General features: G+C 44.2%; 1 protein-coding gene across 2 annotated transcripts in view; it reads left to right on the top strand.

The window, feature by feature from the left end:
• chn2 (chimerin 2) overlaps positions 1-16,176 on the top strand; it is a 38,243-nt gene extending 22,067 nt beyond the window's left edge. For both annotated transcript variants that reach the window (XM_062991658.1, XM_062991656.1), the window contains exons 7-13: positions 3,861-3,947; positions 8,189-8,273; positions 11,488-11,661; positions 13,257-13,334; positions 13,753-13,890; positions 14,791-14,896; positions 15,823-16,176. In XM_062991658.1, the coding sequence (XP_062847728.1) occupies positions 3,861-3,947; positions 8,189-8,273; positions 11,488-11,661; positions 13,257-13,334; positions 13,753-13,890; positions 14,791-14,896; positions 15,823-15,994 (840 nt within the window). In that variant the 3' untranslated portion in view covers positions 15,995-16,176. The remainder of the gene's footprint in view (positions 1-3,860; positions 3,948-8,188; positions 8,274-11,487; positions 11,662-13,256; positions 13,335-13,752; positions 13,891-14,790; positions 14,897-15,822) is intronic.
• Positions 16,177-18,077: the final 1,901 nt, after the last annotated feature.

Raw genomic sequence — 18,077 nt, 5'->3', positions numbered from 1 at the left:
CCGCAGGACTGTAGAAATAAACTGGACATGAATTACCAGCACCTTCAGTGTAATACTGGGTAACACTTTATTAGATAAATATTAATAATATATACTTATAAACATCTGTATATAGAATAAGAATGGCCAGGGAAGTATAATAATAATAACAATAATAGTAATAATAATAATAATAATAAAATAAAATAATAGCAATAATAAAGTAATAATAATAATAAAATAATAGCAATAACAGAGTAATAATAATAATAATAAAAATAATAGTAATAATAATAATAATAATAGCAATAACAGAGTAATAATAATAATAATAAAATAATAGCAATAATAAATTATTAATAATAATAATAGCAATAATAATAATAATATAAATAATAATAGTAATAATAATAATAATAATAATAATAATATAAATAATAAAAGTAATAATAATAATAATATTAGTAGTAGTAATAATAATAATAATAATAATAGAAATAATAATAATAATAGTAATAATAATAGAAATAATAAAAATAATAAAGGCAATAATAATAATTTTATGTAAAGATTATATAAGTATTATAATTATATAAGTATATGTAGAGTTTTTATGGGTATGCAAATATGTATCTGATTCTGATTCTGATAAAGTGATTCTGAAGATGTAGATATGTAGTTTACAGATGTAGAATGCGCTTGTGTGAATGATCAATAAATAATAAGTCCAGTGTTTAGTGTTAGTTAGTTAGGCGTTCAGCAAAGTAACTAAACTGAGTTAGAAACTCTTCCTGAGCTGACCGGTCCGGATGGCAGGAGGTTAAACAGGGTGTGGCTGGGGTGGGAGGGGATGAGAGGGTACACGGCGTTGGGGGTGAAGATCTCCGATGGTAGGGAGCTCCCGTACCACACTGGTGCTCTGCTGCTTCTTCTTAACCAGGCTGGAGGTGTTGAGGGTCCAGGAAAGAACCTCAGATCAGTAACCATGAAATACTGCAGCAGCAGAGGTGAAATACAAACAGGGAACTGGATACGACTAAAATGACTAAATCCCATATAAAGAACAGACTCGAGATTGTTCAGAAAATCTTCCTGTTTTATTCATTTACTCTCCCACTGTCGTCCTCGTCTTCTGCTGGTTTTTGTTCGATATTTTCACGCACCAACAGAGGAACGTTTGTGTGTTCTATTGTGAGACTGCACTGCTCTGGTTCTGGGTGGTGTTCAGCTGCTGGGTTTTGTCCTCATGTCGTGACTGAGGAGAATAAGTCGAGCTCTGAAAAGCGCTCAGGTCTCTCTGTTCCTCACTGTTATGCGGTTTCTTCTCTCAGTCTCATGTAAGACTTTCTATTCATTGGTACTGGACTGCTAAACTAAAAGTCGCTGGTTTAAGCCTCACTACTGCCAGGTTGCCACTGTTGGGCCCTTGAGCAAGGCCCTTAAACCTCAATTGCTTAGACTAGATACCAGAGATGGGGACAACTTCAGACTCGACTCGGACTCATTTCAAATGACTCGTAAACAACAACAGTCAGCAACACGTGTGATAATTATATATATATGATCCGAGATCATTCTGATCGTGTAATTTCTGCTCTCTAATAATAATAATAATAATAATAATAATAATAATAATAATAATAATAACGCTCCGGCCGTCTTAACCCACTAAATGTTCCAGATGTTCCAGCCAGCTTCCGGTGTAGTGATGAAGCGTCGCTCCCTATTTAAAATGTTGGAATACCCTACGTAGTGCACTTCACAGGAACAGCCGGGGTGAATGGAACGCTCCTACAGAATCGGTGCTAATGGTTGTAAGACGCTTTCTGAACCAATCAGAGCTTCTGATTGTAATTGTTAGTAAGAAATGCTGTTATTTGCATTTATTCGGTTTGCGTCACACAGATGACGCGGTAATGAAACGCTCGATCGGCTTTCTAACCACTTCCTGTTTTACTTCACCACCGGGAAAAGTTTGGAGGTTTTTAATTATAAGCACGTTTACAAAATAACGGATTCTGTTCCTAATGGGACGCACGCTTATAAATGTAATAGCATCTGGAAGAACAGAAGCTAAGGTAAGCAGCGGTTATGATTGTATTTGCTGTGTTTGGGATTTTGGCCGCTGTGCCGTGATTTATCGAGCGCTTTTGTTCTGTAATGAAAACAAAACGTATCAGTTGAAGCTTTTAACTGGAACCTTCTTGTTACAGAAATTACATTCATTTATACAATGAGGAGGAAAGTAAAGACACGAAGTAAAACGGCTAAATACACTCGCTAATCTGTTGTTGTTTTTATCTGAACTTACAGATTATTTCTTTATTTCTACGCTACATTTACAATATATGTTTTGTGTAGATTATACTGACTCAGACTCGTATTTTGTGACTCGTGAACATCTCTGCTAGATACTGTTACAGTACTGTAAGGTGCTTTGGATTAAAAATGATTAAATCGTCCGCTAAATGCCGAAAACATAAACGAATTGGACGTTTCATTATTTAAAAACCCTCTCTCACTCTTTCTCTCTCTAGTCCAGTTACACTTCTGCTGGCTCAGTGTGGGTGGTGCCACCTGTTGCACACTCGCCCCACACCCTCCTATCCCAGGGCTGCGACTCTGCCTGGTCGTCAGCAAACTTCAAACACAGCTGGTTCAACCGTACCAGAAATCTGCTGAGTCGTAGCCAGTTCCTCTTTAATTCCTTTGTTTCTAAACGATGTACATTAATCACTACACATTCTGTGCTGTTTTGTTTCGGACTTTTCAAAATGCAAACGTGCTTCCGGTGGCACCAGACTGGCAAAGTCTCCACGGAACGACTGACTCTCTAAAGCATGAGATGCTTTAAGCGTTCATGTAAACGGCACGGTGGCTCGGTGGGTAGCACTGTCGCCTCACAGTACGAAGGTCCTGGGTTCGATTGGAGTTTGCATCTTGGGTTTCCTCCGGGTGCTCCGGTTTACTCCCACAGGTCCAGTGACGTGCATTCTAGAAATTATGACGGACTACGTTTTCACCCATCGTACCGGACTCACAGCGACCCTGACCAGGATAAAGCGGTGCTAAATTAGACAGTGATTGAATTTTAAAGACCTGATGACAGAGCGAGTCGATCGATGCGTGTTTACTTCATTACTCTTAATTAAAGCTCAGATGCGACACACATCATGCCAGGCTGCGTTCTAAGTTCTAAATCACGGACCGGGCACCGAGAACCAGACAGAGGGTGGAGATAGTTCGTTCATGGTGTCAGATTGGCATGCAGTTTCAGTCCTTGGCACAAAACTGGGTGATTTAAAAGCAGGGTGGCGCTTAGGTGGCACACCAGCGCAGGGACTCTGAAACCAAGATTGAATCTCAGCTCTGCTACCGGTCGGCTGGGTACCCCCTAGCAGACACGCGTTGGGGGGAGGGCGTGCCAGGAAAATATAACCTCTTCGTACACCATCGGGGTCTCCAGCTGAGGAAGAGGAACTGGCTACGACTAAACTGGGAGAAGTTAATGTTATGATAAAACTTTAGCATACTCAGCTCCCTCTTCTCTCTCCTCCCTGTTCTTGCCCCCCTCCTTCTGCCTCTGCCCTTCTTTGGCAGCACTAAATGAATCCCATTGTGTCAGGCACACTCCAGCCCCCCCACCTGCCACGCCCCTTTTCCCAGTCGCCCTCCTCCATCAGCATTTCAGTCACAGCGGCTCATTTCTCCCGTTCACCTCCACAACAGAGATGCAGGCTCAGAGGGGCAAGCTGGTCCCTGCCAGAGTCGGATGGCAGGAGCGGAAGCGCCCGGAGATGCTCGCCCTGGCGCTGGGGCTGAGGCTGGGGGCGAAAGACGCGCTCCTCTGGAAGTCGCTCAAACTTTTGGCTTGTCCACAGATTTCCACCTCGCCGCTGGGAAGACGGGAGACGCAGAAGGACGGCCGGGAGAAGCAGTGCAGCTACGAGAAGGTCCACAACTTTAAGGTATTTACGTTTATTTAACAGTATTTAAGGATGTCACGGGGTCCGGGGTGATCCGAGGGTCCGAACTCTTCAAGGGGGCGTTCCTTTTCAATTGCTGTCATTTGGGATCTAGAAGTCTGTAAGATGGGGACAGTGGGAGCCTAGTGGGTCTAAATCCAGGCTCTGCTATGCAGCCACTGTTGGGCCCTTGAGCAAGGCCCTTAACCCTATCTGCTCCAGAGCTTCTGCGCTCCTTCTTTTTTCTTCTTAAACCAAACCTATTAAAACTAACAGTTTAAGTCATTGGTAGCCTAGGTCCTGTTTGTTTCAGGGGTTCCGTACAACCTTCACGTTGACCTTCTGCACCCCTTCTTCTTCCTAAACCATTAAAACTAAGAGTTTTGGACATTGGTAGCCTAGTGGGCAGAGCTATGGGTTACCAGCTGGTGTTCGAATCTTGCTGTTGGGCCCTTGAGCAAGGCCCTTAGCCCTGTCTGCTCCAGGGATTCCGTACAACGGCCGACCCTGAACTCTGACCCTCCTTTTTCTCCTTCTTGACCCTTTAAAACTAACATTACTGGCACCCAGGTGGCGCGGCAAGATATTCCACTAGCACACCAGCGCAGAGATTCTGAACCCCTCGGTTCAAAACTCGGTCGCCATCTAGCGGGCATAATTGGCAGTGCCTGCAGCAGACACGTTTCTACTAGGGTGGGATGACCAGACTATGTGGGTGGGGTCAAACGCTGTGTAGATAGAGCTGCCTGTGCAGAATGCATGGGTGAAAAAGGGTCCTAGAGGAGGCATGAGGAGCAATATACCCACCTCAACTACAATCATGGATCCACCAGCAGGGGGAGACAGATTGAGTATGAATAATTGGGAGAAAATGGGAGACAAACATCCAGTGAGCGGCAGTTTTGATGATCAGATTTGATGAGCTGGGTTACCAGCTGGAAGGTTGTAGTTCGAGTCCTGGATCTGCTATGCAGACGCCGTTGGACTCCTGAGCAAGGGAAGCTGGGAGACGCAGAATTAGAATTTCATCATACTGAACACATATAGATGTACAGTGTATCACAAAAGTGAGTACACCCCTCACATTTCTGCAGATATTTAAGTATATCTTTTCATGGGACAACACTGACAAAATGACACTTTGACACAATGAAAAGTAGTCTGTGTGCAGCTTATATAACAGTGTAAATTTATTCTTCCCTCAAAATAACTCAATATACAGCCATTAATGTCTAAACCACCGGCAACAAAAGTGAGTACACCCCTAAGAGACTACACCCCTAAATGTCCAAATTGAGCACTGCTTGTCATTTTCCCTCCAAAATGTCATGTGACTCGTTAGTGTTACTAGGTCTCAGGTGTGCATAGGGAGCAGGTGTGTTCAATTTAGTAGTACAGCTCTCACACTCTCTCATACTGGTCACTGAAAGTTCCAACATGGCACCTCATGGCAAAGAACTCTCTGAGGATCTTAAAAGACGAATTGTTGCGCTACATGAAGATGGCCAAGGCTACAAGAAGATTGCCAACACCCTGAAACTGAGCTGCAGCACAGTGGCCAAGATCATCCAGCGTTTTAAAAGAGCAGGGTCCACTCAGAACAGACCTCGCGTTGGTCGTCCAAAGAAGCTGAGTGCACGTGCTCAGCGTCACATCCAACTGCTGTCTTTGAAAGATAGGCGCAGGAGTGCTGTCAGCATTGCTGCAGAGATTGAAAAGGTGGGGGGTCAGCCTGTCAGTGCTCAGACCATACGCCACACACTACATCAAATTGGTCTGCATGGCTGTCACCCCAGAAGGAAGCCTCTTCTGAAGTCTCTACACAAGAAAGCCCGCAAACAGTTTGCTGAAGACATGTCAACAAAGGACATGGATTACTGGAACCATGTCCTATGGTCTGATGAGACCAAGATTAATTTGTTTGGTTCAGATGGTCTCAAGCATGTGTGGCGGCAATCAGGTGAGGAGTACAAAGATAAGTGTGTCATGCCTACAGTCAAGCATGGTGGTGGGAATGCCATGGTCTGGGGCTGCATGAGTGCAGCAGGTGTTGGGGAGTTACATTTCATTGAGGGACACATGAACTCCAATATGTACTGTGAAATACTGAAGCAGAGCATGATCCCCTCCCTCCGGAAACTGGGTCGCAGGGCAGTGTTCCAGCATGATAATGACCCCAAACACACCTCTAAGACGACCACTGCTTTATTGAAGAGGCTGAGGGTAAAGGTGATGGACTGGCCAAGCATGTCTCCAGACCTAAACCCAATAGAACATCTTTGGGGCATCCTCAAGCGGAAGGTGGAGGAGCGCAAAGTCTCGAATATCCGCCAGCTCCGTGATGTCGTCATGGAGAAGTGGAAAAGCATTCCAGTGGCAACCTGTGAAGCTCTGGTAAACTCCATGCCCAGGAGAGTTAAGGCAGTTCTGGGAAATAATGGTGGCCACACAAAATATTGACACTTCAGGAACTTTCAGTAAGGGGTGTACTCACTTTTGTTGCCGGTGGTTTAGACATTAATGGCTGTATATTGAGTTATTTTGAGGGAAGAATAAATTTACACTGTTATATAAGCTGCACACAGACTACTTTTCATTGTGTCAAAGTGTCATTTTGTCAGTGTTGTCCCATGAAAAGATATACTTAAATATTTGCAGAAATGTGAGGGGTGTACTCACTTTTGTGATACACTGTATATATGATAAATAATATCTGCCCAACGTCATCCTTATCATCCCTCTCACTGCTGATATAAAAGGGAAGAGTCGCTGCTCTCATGCCCTGGTTGACGCTCCTTTATTCAGTGTTAATTAGAACGTTGATCTTTGTGCTGCGGTTATGAATCGGCGTCATCACCGCGCCGGGTTTGTTATGAAATAGCTGCAGTGTTTATTAATAGCAGCGACTTTGTTATGGTTCATGTTGTACATCAGCTTCAGGCTAAAATTGTTCGTTCGGGATTTTTCTCAGCCTGAGTGAAAGAGAAACTACACTAAAGTCACGAGGAACATAAAAATAATCATAATTAATAATAACATGAAAACCACCTTCTTGTTTCTACACTCACTGTCTATTTTATCAGCTCCACTTACCATATAGAAGCACTTTGTAGTTTTACAATTACTGACTGTAGTACATCTGTTTCCATCTGTTTCACGATGTTCTTCAATGGTCAGGACCCCCATAGGACCCCCACAGAGCAGGTATTATTTAGGTGGTGGATGATTCTCAGCACTGCAGTGACACTGACATGGTGGTGGTGTGTTAGTGTGTGTCGTGCTGGCACGAGTGGATCAGACACAGCAGCGCTGCTGGAGTTTTTAAACACCGTGTCCACTCACCGTCCACTCTATTAGACACTCCTACCTAGTCGGTCCACCTTGTAGATGTAAAATCAGAGACGATCGCTCATCTATTGCTGCTGTTTGAGTCGGTCATCTTCTAGACCTTCATCAGTGGTCACAGGACGCTGCCCACAGGGAGCTGTTGGCTGGATATTTTTGGTTGGTGGACAATTCTCAGTCCAGCAGTGACAGTGAGGGGTTTAAAAACTCCAGCAGCGCTGCTGTGTCTGATCCACTCATACCAGCACAACACACACTAACACACCAGCACCATGTCAGTGTCACTGCAGTGCTGAGAATCGTCCACCACCTGAATAATACCTGCTCCTGTGGGGGTCCATGTGGGGGTCCTGACAATTGAAGAACAGGGTGAAAGGGGGTAACAAAGCATGTAGAGAAACAGATGGACTACAGTCAGTGATTGTAAAACTACAAAGTGCTTCTATGTGGCAAGTGGAGCTATATGGTGAGAGTGCAGGCAGAGCTGGGATTTGAACCCCCAACCTTCTAGTTGTTGAAAAGTTCTACACACTACCCAGAAAAATCGAAATGGGGAGAAAATGCGATCTGATTGGCTTTGACTGTGGCATGATTATTTAAGATCTAGAGACTAGTGTTACTACTCTTCTGTTACCAACAAACTAAAAAAAAACATCCGGTGAGCGGCAGTTTTGATGATGAGAGAGGTCAGAAGACAACTGGAACCTGACCGGTTTGGAAGCTGGGGTGAGAGTTCAGGGTCAGCCACTGTACCCTGGAGTCGAGAGGGTTAAGGGCCCTGCTGAAGATCCCACCAGTTGCTGCCTGGCAGAGTGGGGATCTGAACACACAACCTGTGTGTGCCATGTTTGGACCCGCCGTGACCCTGTTTCCTAACGTTTGTTCCTTTTGATGTGCAGGTCCACACCTTCAGAGGGCCACACTGGTGTGAATACTGCGCCAACTTCATGTGGGGTCTCATCGCCCAGGGCGTTCGCTGCTCAGGTAACCCACACGGTCACACACAAGCACTAAGGTAGTGGACTAGTAATCAGGAGGTTGCCGGTTCTAGCCCCACCACAGGTTCCTCAAGAATTATATAGCAAAACGTTATGTTTACATATAAATAAAAATATAAGGGCTTTTTTAAATTGACTCGTCATTAATTAGCCAAAACATTAAAATCACTCGCCCCTTACGGTGTCAAAACAGGCGAGATCAGGCCCAGCCATTTTACTGAATGGGCACAAATCCCCTTACACAGACACAAAGTCTTGTGAGAAGCTTCTCAGAGGAGCGTCTGTTGTTCCCGGACGAGCCCCCAACTCCATCAGAAAGTTGTTTTCCCTTCGTGTGTTGTAGGCGATAGGTCAGGCGTGTCCAAACTACGCGGTATTTTAAAAATAAAATTAAACTCGTGCCGCTATTAATCAGGTTTTAAATAAAAAAACAGCTTGAACTGTTTGACCTCTGGGTGGCGCTCTCACTTAAACCAGATCTAAAACTCTCCCCGTCTTCTTTCCCCTCCGTCACACCTATATTAACGTTCCCCAGTTTCTGGATAACCGCGGCGGTAGACGACAGATCGAACGTGGAAGATTCCAGACGCGCTGAGAATGAGTTCAGAGGGAAGTGGGTATGTTTAATGTAAAGAAGTTTAATCATCTTTAGGTTAGGATTATAAACCGGTGAGTGAAATCACGACACTGTGGATGATAGATCATTAATCACCCAGATGTTTGAGCTCTGTTATATTTTATATTTATTTTATTACTGAAGACTCTGTGGCCCCGTGGTTGTGGCCCCTTGGTTGTGGATTTGTACTGCATCTGGCCCCCTGATGTAGGTGTAGGACCTGATAGGCTCAGCAGTTGTTCCTCTTGATGTGTGGGAAGAGAACACACAAATACCTTCAGCCCTAAATCATCCAATCAGATCACGACGCTAATTTCGACCTGATCCGTGACTGACTGTAGGTTCGTCCCAAACAAACCGAGGCTGTCGCAATGCTGCCCCATCACATTCCTGAGTGACACCTGGTACAAACCGGTTCCTTCTTCTGTACACTCGGGTGTTTATAGTGGCGTGGAGGGCGGACTGAAGACAGGCACGAACCCAACACACCCGTGTTACCAAACACACACACACACACTGGCACATTCTGTCCATTACTGATACTTTCCTCAAAAGCATTAAGCAAACATGTTCGTACATGTTCCTACAGCCACCGTCCCAATAATTATGCCTTAAATAATTCGGTCTGTGTGAGAACCTGGTGACCACGCCCTGCTTCCTCTACCTACCTGATCAGCTCCTCAGTAGAGCGGATTCTAATAACACATGGAGCTCATAATCAGATTATTTAGACGCTCTACTTTACATCACCGCCGTTTTAGCCTCAGACCGTTCAGCCGTCTCCCTCCGTGTACCGAAAACGCTTCAACCGTCCCTGATGCCCCAATATACAAATAAACCACACTGGTATAATTACACCTTCATACAGATTAAACATCAGTGAGAATTTATTTACATGTGAAAGGAACTCTGTTGGTTGCTCTGCATTATATTCGTCCGCCATGTTTGTAGTTTTTGGTGAGAAAAGTCGTGCCGCACTGAATGCTGGGATTGATCTTCAGCGCTGAGGAGGCGTCGGACGCTCCCTCGTTATTCAGTCAGATCATCACTTAGAATTAAGGCGCCTCAGTAGAAGCATTTTAAGGGATGTAAGAATTTAGACACGCCCTCTTCTCTTCTCCAAAGTGTAGGATAATGATGTGTGTTGTGTGTTAGCACTGGTGGGCTAGTTTGCTTTACCGATAACGCCAGAGAGACGTTCTGAGATGCTCTTACATTCTTTAATAAATAAATTAAAAAATAAATAAAATAAAGAATACAATAAATATTAAAATAAATAATTATAATAATAAAATAGTAATGATAATAAACAATAATAGTAAAACAATAATAATAAATAAAAAATGAATAATAATAATAATGAAATAATAATAAATAATAGTAATAATAAATAATAATAATAATAAAATAACAAAAATAAATATTAATAATAAACAATAATAGTAAAATAATAAAAAAACAAAGTAGTAAATAATAATAATATTAAACAATAGTAGTAAAATAATAATAAATAATAAAATAACAATAATTAATAATAATAATAAAATGATAATAAATAATAATAGTAAAATAATAATAAAAAAATAGAAATAAATAATAATATTAAACAATAATAGTAAAATAATAATAAATAATAAAATAACAATAATTAATAATAATACTAATAAAATGATAATAAATAATAATAGTAAAATAATAATAATAATAATAAACTAATAATACATAACAATAATAAAATAATAATAATAATAATAATAAATATTAGTAATAAACCAGTAATACATAATAATAATAATAAAATAATAAATAAATAAATAAATATAATTTTAATAAATATAATAATTTCAATAAATAATTTTTTTATTTTTTTATCCTGATCTAAAATACCATCTGATCTGTGAGATTTGTGATCCGTTACACTCCTACTTTACTTTATGTTTGGTTGATTTTGGATGTTTCCTTGCAAAAAAGTATTTTTATTACGTGTTCTTACATATTTAGCGTTGTTAGCATGTTAGCAGTCAGTTTTAATGAACTCTGAAATAATTAAGTTTGTACAAAAAGCTAGTAAAACAAAAGTACGTTTTACTGGACACGTCTGAAGGCGCCTCAGTAGGAGCATTTTAGGGGATCTAAGGATTTAGACACGCCCTGTTCTCGGGAGTGTAGGATGACGTTGTGTAACAGGGTGGGGACCCTCCTGTGGAGTATGTGCAGGGAGGGTAAAGAGACGATGTGCTGAGGTGGGGAGCAGACTCTGCCATCCAAAGGTTTTAGGTTCAGTTCTAAAACACAGATGAATACACAGGGGGGCCACGCCCACGTAATCAACTTGTATACACACAATTATCTTAATGAACACATCACAATCAGACCTCTGTACACTCACTCTACCCACCCAGCTTGATTAGGATAGTTACCCTGACGCGCGTACACACCCCCACAAACACTCGTCTGTACCCACCGAAAATAGCACACACACACACACACACACACTATACACAACCCCTCATTGTCTGTCACTTTACCCCCTGCTTGCCCTCTGACCCCAGACCTCTGTCCTCTGACCTCTGACTCTTTGCAGACTGTGGCCTGAACGTCCATAAACAGTGTTCCAAACTGGTGCCCAGCGACTGCCAGCCGGACCTGCGGCGCATCAAGAAGGTCTTCAGCTGCGACCTCACCACGCTGGTTAAAGCTCACAACACGCAGCGGCCCATGGTGGTGGACATGTGCATCCGGGAGATCGAGCACAGAGGTACGTCTCCCAATCTAGTCGTATCCGATTCCCTGATCCCTGACCGAGGACGGTCAAGACTGACACATAAATTAGACTGACACAAAATTAATAGTAACTAGTAATAAAAATAAAATAATAATTAATAATAATAATAATAACAAAATTAAATAAATAAATAGTAATAATAATAATAATAAAATAAATAATAAATAAATAAATAATAATTTTAATAAATTAAAGACCGAGTTACATTTGTTATTGTTTTTTTTTATTCTGATCTAAAAAATGATCCGATCCGTGAGATTTGTGATCTGTTACACCTCAACTTTTATACGTTGGTTTGATTTTAGACAAAAAAAAATTTCTGTGCAAAAAAAAAGGTATTTTTGTACATATTTTACATATTTACACTTGTTAGCATGTTAGTCGTCAATGAACGCTGAATAAAATACCTTTGTACAAAAAGCTAAAGAAATAAAAGTGTACGTTTTACTGGACACGTCTGAAGGCTCTTGGACCTTGACCTGCGCTGCGAGATGCTAAACTCTTGAGTTACGCTTTTGTTTTCTTTAATCTTTAAACACTGTTTAGTCACCACTGCATGAACCAGAAGTATGTGAGGACAGTAACGGGTAACACTTTAATCATCTGTTTTACCTGAATATTTATTTTTTATTGTTTACATGTTATGACGGTGGATTAGGGCCACTGTAAAAAATATTTAAAGTTTTGATTATGAGAATAAAGTGGAAATATTATGGCTAAAACTGTGTAGCCCGTAACCCTTGACCACATGACATGATGACTAAACCCGTCAATGCAACCATTTATAGCGATGCCGTACGGCGTGAGTTTATCGTACGAGTCCATGTGCTATGAGGTGTTGGGGCCTCGGCAATGACGCAGACGCATTATTCCTCAGCCCTGTGCAAACGCCATCAGTCAGCCAGCAGGGGCCGCAGTCGCACCAGTTATGAGGACCTACGATCCGACTTTTTACCCCTAACCCTGAAAAACAGCCGATCGTCGTTCATGCAGCCGCCCCGCTTAGTCGGAAAGGCAGAGCTGAGATTCGATACGATGTATTCGAGACCCCGACTCTGGTGCGTTAGCGTACTTTACCGCTGCGCCACCTGATCGGCTTAAGGTGAGTTTTGATGATTTGATGATTCCAGACGTCCAAACAAAACTTTTTTGGACATGTGGCTTGAATATAAAACGTTACGGCAGGTTTTTATGTAGATTTTCTAGTGGTTTAGGCACTGGACTGGGAATCGAAAGGTTGCTGGTTCAAGCCCCGTCACTGCCAGGTTGCCAAAGTTGGGCCCTTAAGCAAGTCCCTTCACAAACAATTGCTTAGACAGGATACTGTCACAGTACTGTAAGTGTCCGCTAAATGCTGTAAATGTAAAATGTGGTGGCTCAGCGCTTAAGGTGCTGGACTAGCAATCAAAAGGTTCCCAGTTCAAGCCCCACCACTGCCCTAACCCTAACCCTCAACCCTCAATAACTCAAACTGTATTCAGTCATGAAAGAAAGTTACTTTGGATAACCATATAACATAATGATTACAGCGTATGATTTACTGTGTGTGTGTTTTGTGTGGTGTGAAGGTCTGAGTTCTGAGGGACTCTACAGAGTGTCCGGTTTCACCGAACACATAGAGGACGTGAGACTGGCCTTCGACAGAGGTGGGCGCACCAAACACACCGACCTGATGATATTTCATATGCATTTAAATAAACGGCCAGTGGGCAGTGGGTGGCACGGCGGCTCGGTGGTGTCGTGGAAAAATAAGGTCAGATGATCTAAGAGAACAAAGATTACAGTTGACTGGATTGGAGGGCGGCACGGTGGCTCGGTGGGTAGCCACTGTTGGGCCCTTAAGCAAGGCCCTTATCTTCAATAGCTTGGACTGTTTACGGATTAAAGCGTCCACTATATGGCAAAAATTTAAACATGTTCCTTGCGACCATTGAGAGCTCTGATAGGCTACAGCACCCCCCACGACCCTGATTAGGATAAGTGAGTAAATGAATGCTCACAATGCATCCTGTGTATTTATTTTGCGCCGTGTGTATTCACCAGACAGTCTAATCTTTTCCACAGAGGGTGAGAAGGCCGACATCAGCGCCGGTGCGTATTCAGACATCAATACCATCACAGGAGCTCTGAAGCTGTACCTGAGGGACCTGCCCATCCCCATCATCACCTACGACGTCTACTCCAGATTCATCCAGGCCGCCAGTAAGAGAACTAAAACCGAAACTCAGGATTCAGTCATTATTTTACACCATGGTTCATGATCAGCCATAACATTAAAACCACCTCCTTGTTTCAACACTCACTGTCCATTTAATCAGCTCCACTTACCATATAGAAGCACTTTGTAGTTCTACAATTACTGACTGTAGTCCATCTGTTTCTCTGCATGCTTTGTTACCCCCTTTCATGCTGTTCTTTAATGGTCAGGACCCCCACAGAGCAGGTATTATTTAGGTGGTGGATGATTCTCAGCACTGCAGTGACACTGACATGGTGGTGGTGTGTTAGTGTGTGTTGTGCTGGTATGAGTGGATCAGACACAGCAGCGCTGCTGGAGTTTTTAAACACCGTGTCCACTCACTGTCCACTCTATTAGACACTCCTACCTAGTCGGTCCACCTTGTAGATGTAAAGTCAGAGACGATCGCTCATCTATTGCTGCTGTTTGAGTCGGTCATCTTCTAGACCTTCATCAGTGGTCACAGGACGCTGCCCACGGGGCGCTGTCGGCTGGATGTTTTTGGTTGGTGGACGATTCTCAGTCCAGCAGTGACAGTGAGGTGTTTAAAAATCCACTCATACCAGCACAACACACACTAACACACCACCACCATGTCAGTGTCACTGCAGTACTGAGAATCATCCACCACCTAAATAATACCTGCTCTGTGGGGGTCCTGACCATTGAAGAACAGCATGAAAGGGGGTAACAAAGCATGCAGAGAAACAGATGAACTACAGTCAGTAATTGTAGAACTACAAAGTGCTTCTATATGGTAAGTGGAGCTGATAACATGGACAGTGAGTGTAGAAACAAGGAGGTGGTTTTAATGTTTGGAGTTTTACAGTAACCCAGGATTGTGTTGTTTTGCTCCTCTGCAGAACAAACTGACCCCGACACCAGACTGGAAGCGATCCACGACGGCCTGCTCCAGCTTCCTCCGGCCCACTACGAGACTCTGCGCTACCTGATGACCCACCTGAAGAGGTGAGATGAGTTTAAATTCAGAGTTGACTACTAGTGATGGAAAGTAAATACAAGTAAGTACAAGCAATGCAATAAAACCCTTCGGAATCGACACGCTGTACATGTTAACTCAGAATCATTTGTACGTTTTGATTCGGAATCACGAGGACGTCTCTTCTGGTTCAGGAATCAGTCCTGGAATGTCCTGAAGTGATCTTTTCAGAGTGTCCAGATTTAAACCCCATTACCCCCACCTTAAAACTGGACGTCAGTCGGTTCTGGGAGTGGTGTTGAGTTTTAAAGACCCATAAGGATGTTTGGAGAACCTCTTAATGCGTCCATGGTCCCGTGGAGCTGCAGATATTTTAGTCTCATGTAAAATAATGAGGTTGTTTTTGACACTTAAACACTGAAAATAACACAAATATAATATAAACACACTGAAATACAATTACTAACAGTTAAACATCAATAAAACTACAATAAAAGCTGCACTTTAGTTTTACTTCTTTATTGTTTCCTGATGCTTCTTAATGCTGGAGATGCTCGATGTTGGAATACCGTATTCCCTTCAGCACCGGCGCATTCACACGAGAAGTGACAAAACTTAGCGTGACTTATTGTAGTAAAACAGCGAGTGAGGAATGTGATTAGTGGAGGAACTTATGAGCAGTAATAATGAAGAGAAGTTTAGTGCTCCTGTCTCCTTCTTTTACTACATTAAACCACGTTAAGCTTTATTTTGAACCAGAAGCGTTTTAGACTCTGGGAGAAGCTGATTCTGATTCTCACCATTTCTCAGAAGCTGGAGCTGTAACACAAGTTTAAAAGTGAAACAGGGAGGAGAATCCAGATAAACACAGATACATGTGGAGCTGTAATACAAAATAAACCCTCTATAAATAAGTCTGGATGTGTATTAAGACCGTTTCCGTTGCTCCTCTTAGAGTCACCATGTATGAAAAAGAAAACCTGATGAACTCGGAGAACCTGGGCATCATCTTCGGACCGACGCTCATGCAGCCGCCGGATCAGAACACGTTGGCCACCCTCAACGACATGAGGTACCAGAAGGTCATCGTCCAGCACCTGATCGAGCACGAGGACATCCTGTTCTAAACCCACAGACTTTACACACGTGGGAGATGTTTTGGAACATGAAGAAGCTGGAAATTCTGTTGGCGGACTTGTGAAAACCGAGTGGATGAACTGGTTAGACTGGTGAATGGAAGCAAAATCAACTTCTACTGTAGAACCTGCCTCTGAGACCTGATCCACGCTCCTGATACCTGATCCACGCTCCTGCAGTCCTGATCCACGCTCCTGATACCTGATCCACGCTCCTGCAGTCCTGATCCACGCTCCTGATACCTGATCCACGCTCCTGCAGTCCTGATCCACGCTCCTGCAGTCCTGATCCACGCTCCTGATACCTGATCCACGCTCCTGCAGTCCTGATCCACGCTCCTGATACCTGATCCACGCTCCTGCAGTCCTGATCCACGCTCCTGCAGTCCTGATCCACGCTCCTGATACCTGATCCACGCTCCTGCAGTCCTGATCCACGCTCCTGATACCTGATCCACGCTCCTGATACCTGATCCACGCTCCTGCAGTCCTGATCCACGCTCCTGATACCTGATCCACGCTCCTGATACCTGATCCACGCTCCTGCAGTCCTGATCCACGCTCCTGATACCTGATCCACGCTCCTGCAGTCCTGATCCACGCTCCTGCAGACCTGATCCACGCTCCTGATACCTGATCCACGCTCCTGATACCTGATCCACGCTCCTGATACCTGATCCACGCTCCTGCAGTCCTGATCCACGCTCCTGATATCTGATCCACGCTCCTGCAGACCTGATCCACGCTCCTGCAGACCTGATCCACGCTCCTGATACCTGATCCACGCTCCTGCAGTCCTGATCCACGCTCCTGCAGTCCTGATCCACGCTCCTGCAGTCCTGATCCACGCTCCTGAGACTTGATCCACGCTCCTGATACCTGATCCACGCTCCTGATACCTGATCCACGCTCCTGCAGTCCTGATCCACGCTTCTGCAGTCCTGATCCACGCTCCTGATACCTGATCCACGCTCCTGCAGTCCTGATCCACGCTCCTGAGACTTGATCCACGCTCCTGATACCTGATCCACGCTCCTGATACCTGATCCACGCTCCTGCAGTCCTGATCCACGCTTCTGCAGTCCTGATCCACGCTCCTGATACCTGATCCACGCTCCTGCAGTCCTGATCCACGCTCCTGCAGTCCTGATCCACGCTCCTGATACCTGATCCACGCTCCTGCAGTCCTGATCCACGCTCCTGATACCTGATCCACGCTCCTGATACCTGATCCACGCTCCTGCAGACCTGATCCACGCTCCTGCAGTCCTGATCCACGCTCCTGATACCTGATCCACGCTCCTGCAGTCCTGATCCACGCTCCTGATACCTGATCCACGCTCCTGATACCTGATCCACGCTCCTGCAGACCTGATCCACGCTCCTGCAGTCCTGATCCACGCTCCTGCAGTCCTGATCCACACTCCTGATACCTGATCCACGCTCCTGATACCTGATCCACGCTCCTGCAGACCTGATCCACGCTCCTGCAGTCCTGATCCATGCTCCTGCAGTCCTGATCCACGCTCCTGCAGTCCTGATCCACGCTCCTGCAGTCCTGATCCACGCTCCTGATACCTGATCCACGCTCCTGCAGTCCTGATCCACACTCCTGCAGTCCTGATCCACACTCCTGATACCTGATCCACGCTCCTGCAGTCCTGATCCACGCTCCTGCAGACCTGATCCACGCTCCTGATACCTGATCCACGCTCCTGCAGTCCTGATCCACACTCCTGATACCTGATCCACGCTCCTGATACCTGATCCACGCTCCTGCAGACCTGATCCACGCTCCTGCAGTCCTGATCCATGCTCCTGCAGTCCTGATCCACGCTCCTGCAGTCCTGATCCACGCTCCTGCAGTCCTGATCCACGCTCCTGCAGTCCTGATACATGGTCCTGCCCTTTCCTTTTACTATCCTGGCTTGGGACCTGCACTTAGAGCGCACTGACAAGGGCACGTCCAACTAGGAGGCTGGGCTGTTTAAGCTACATTTCTCAGACATTGGTCAATCATGTCCATGCAGGCTCCTGACTGGCTGATAGTGTCGCTGAGATTCGAACCCTGGAT

Source organism: Trichomycterus rosablanca, chromosome 3, assembly GCF_030014385.1.
Source record: "Trichomycterus rosablanca isolate fTriRos1 chromosome 3, fTriRos1.hap1, whole genome shotgun sequence".
NCBI lineage: Eukaryota > Metazoa > Chordata > Actinopteri > Siluriformes > Trichomycteridae > Trichomycterus > Trichomycterus rosablanca.
Note: the sequence above shows the minus strand (reverse complement) of the source record. Positions and strands in the feature narration are given on the sequence as shown.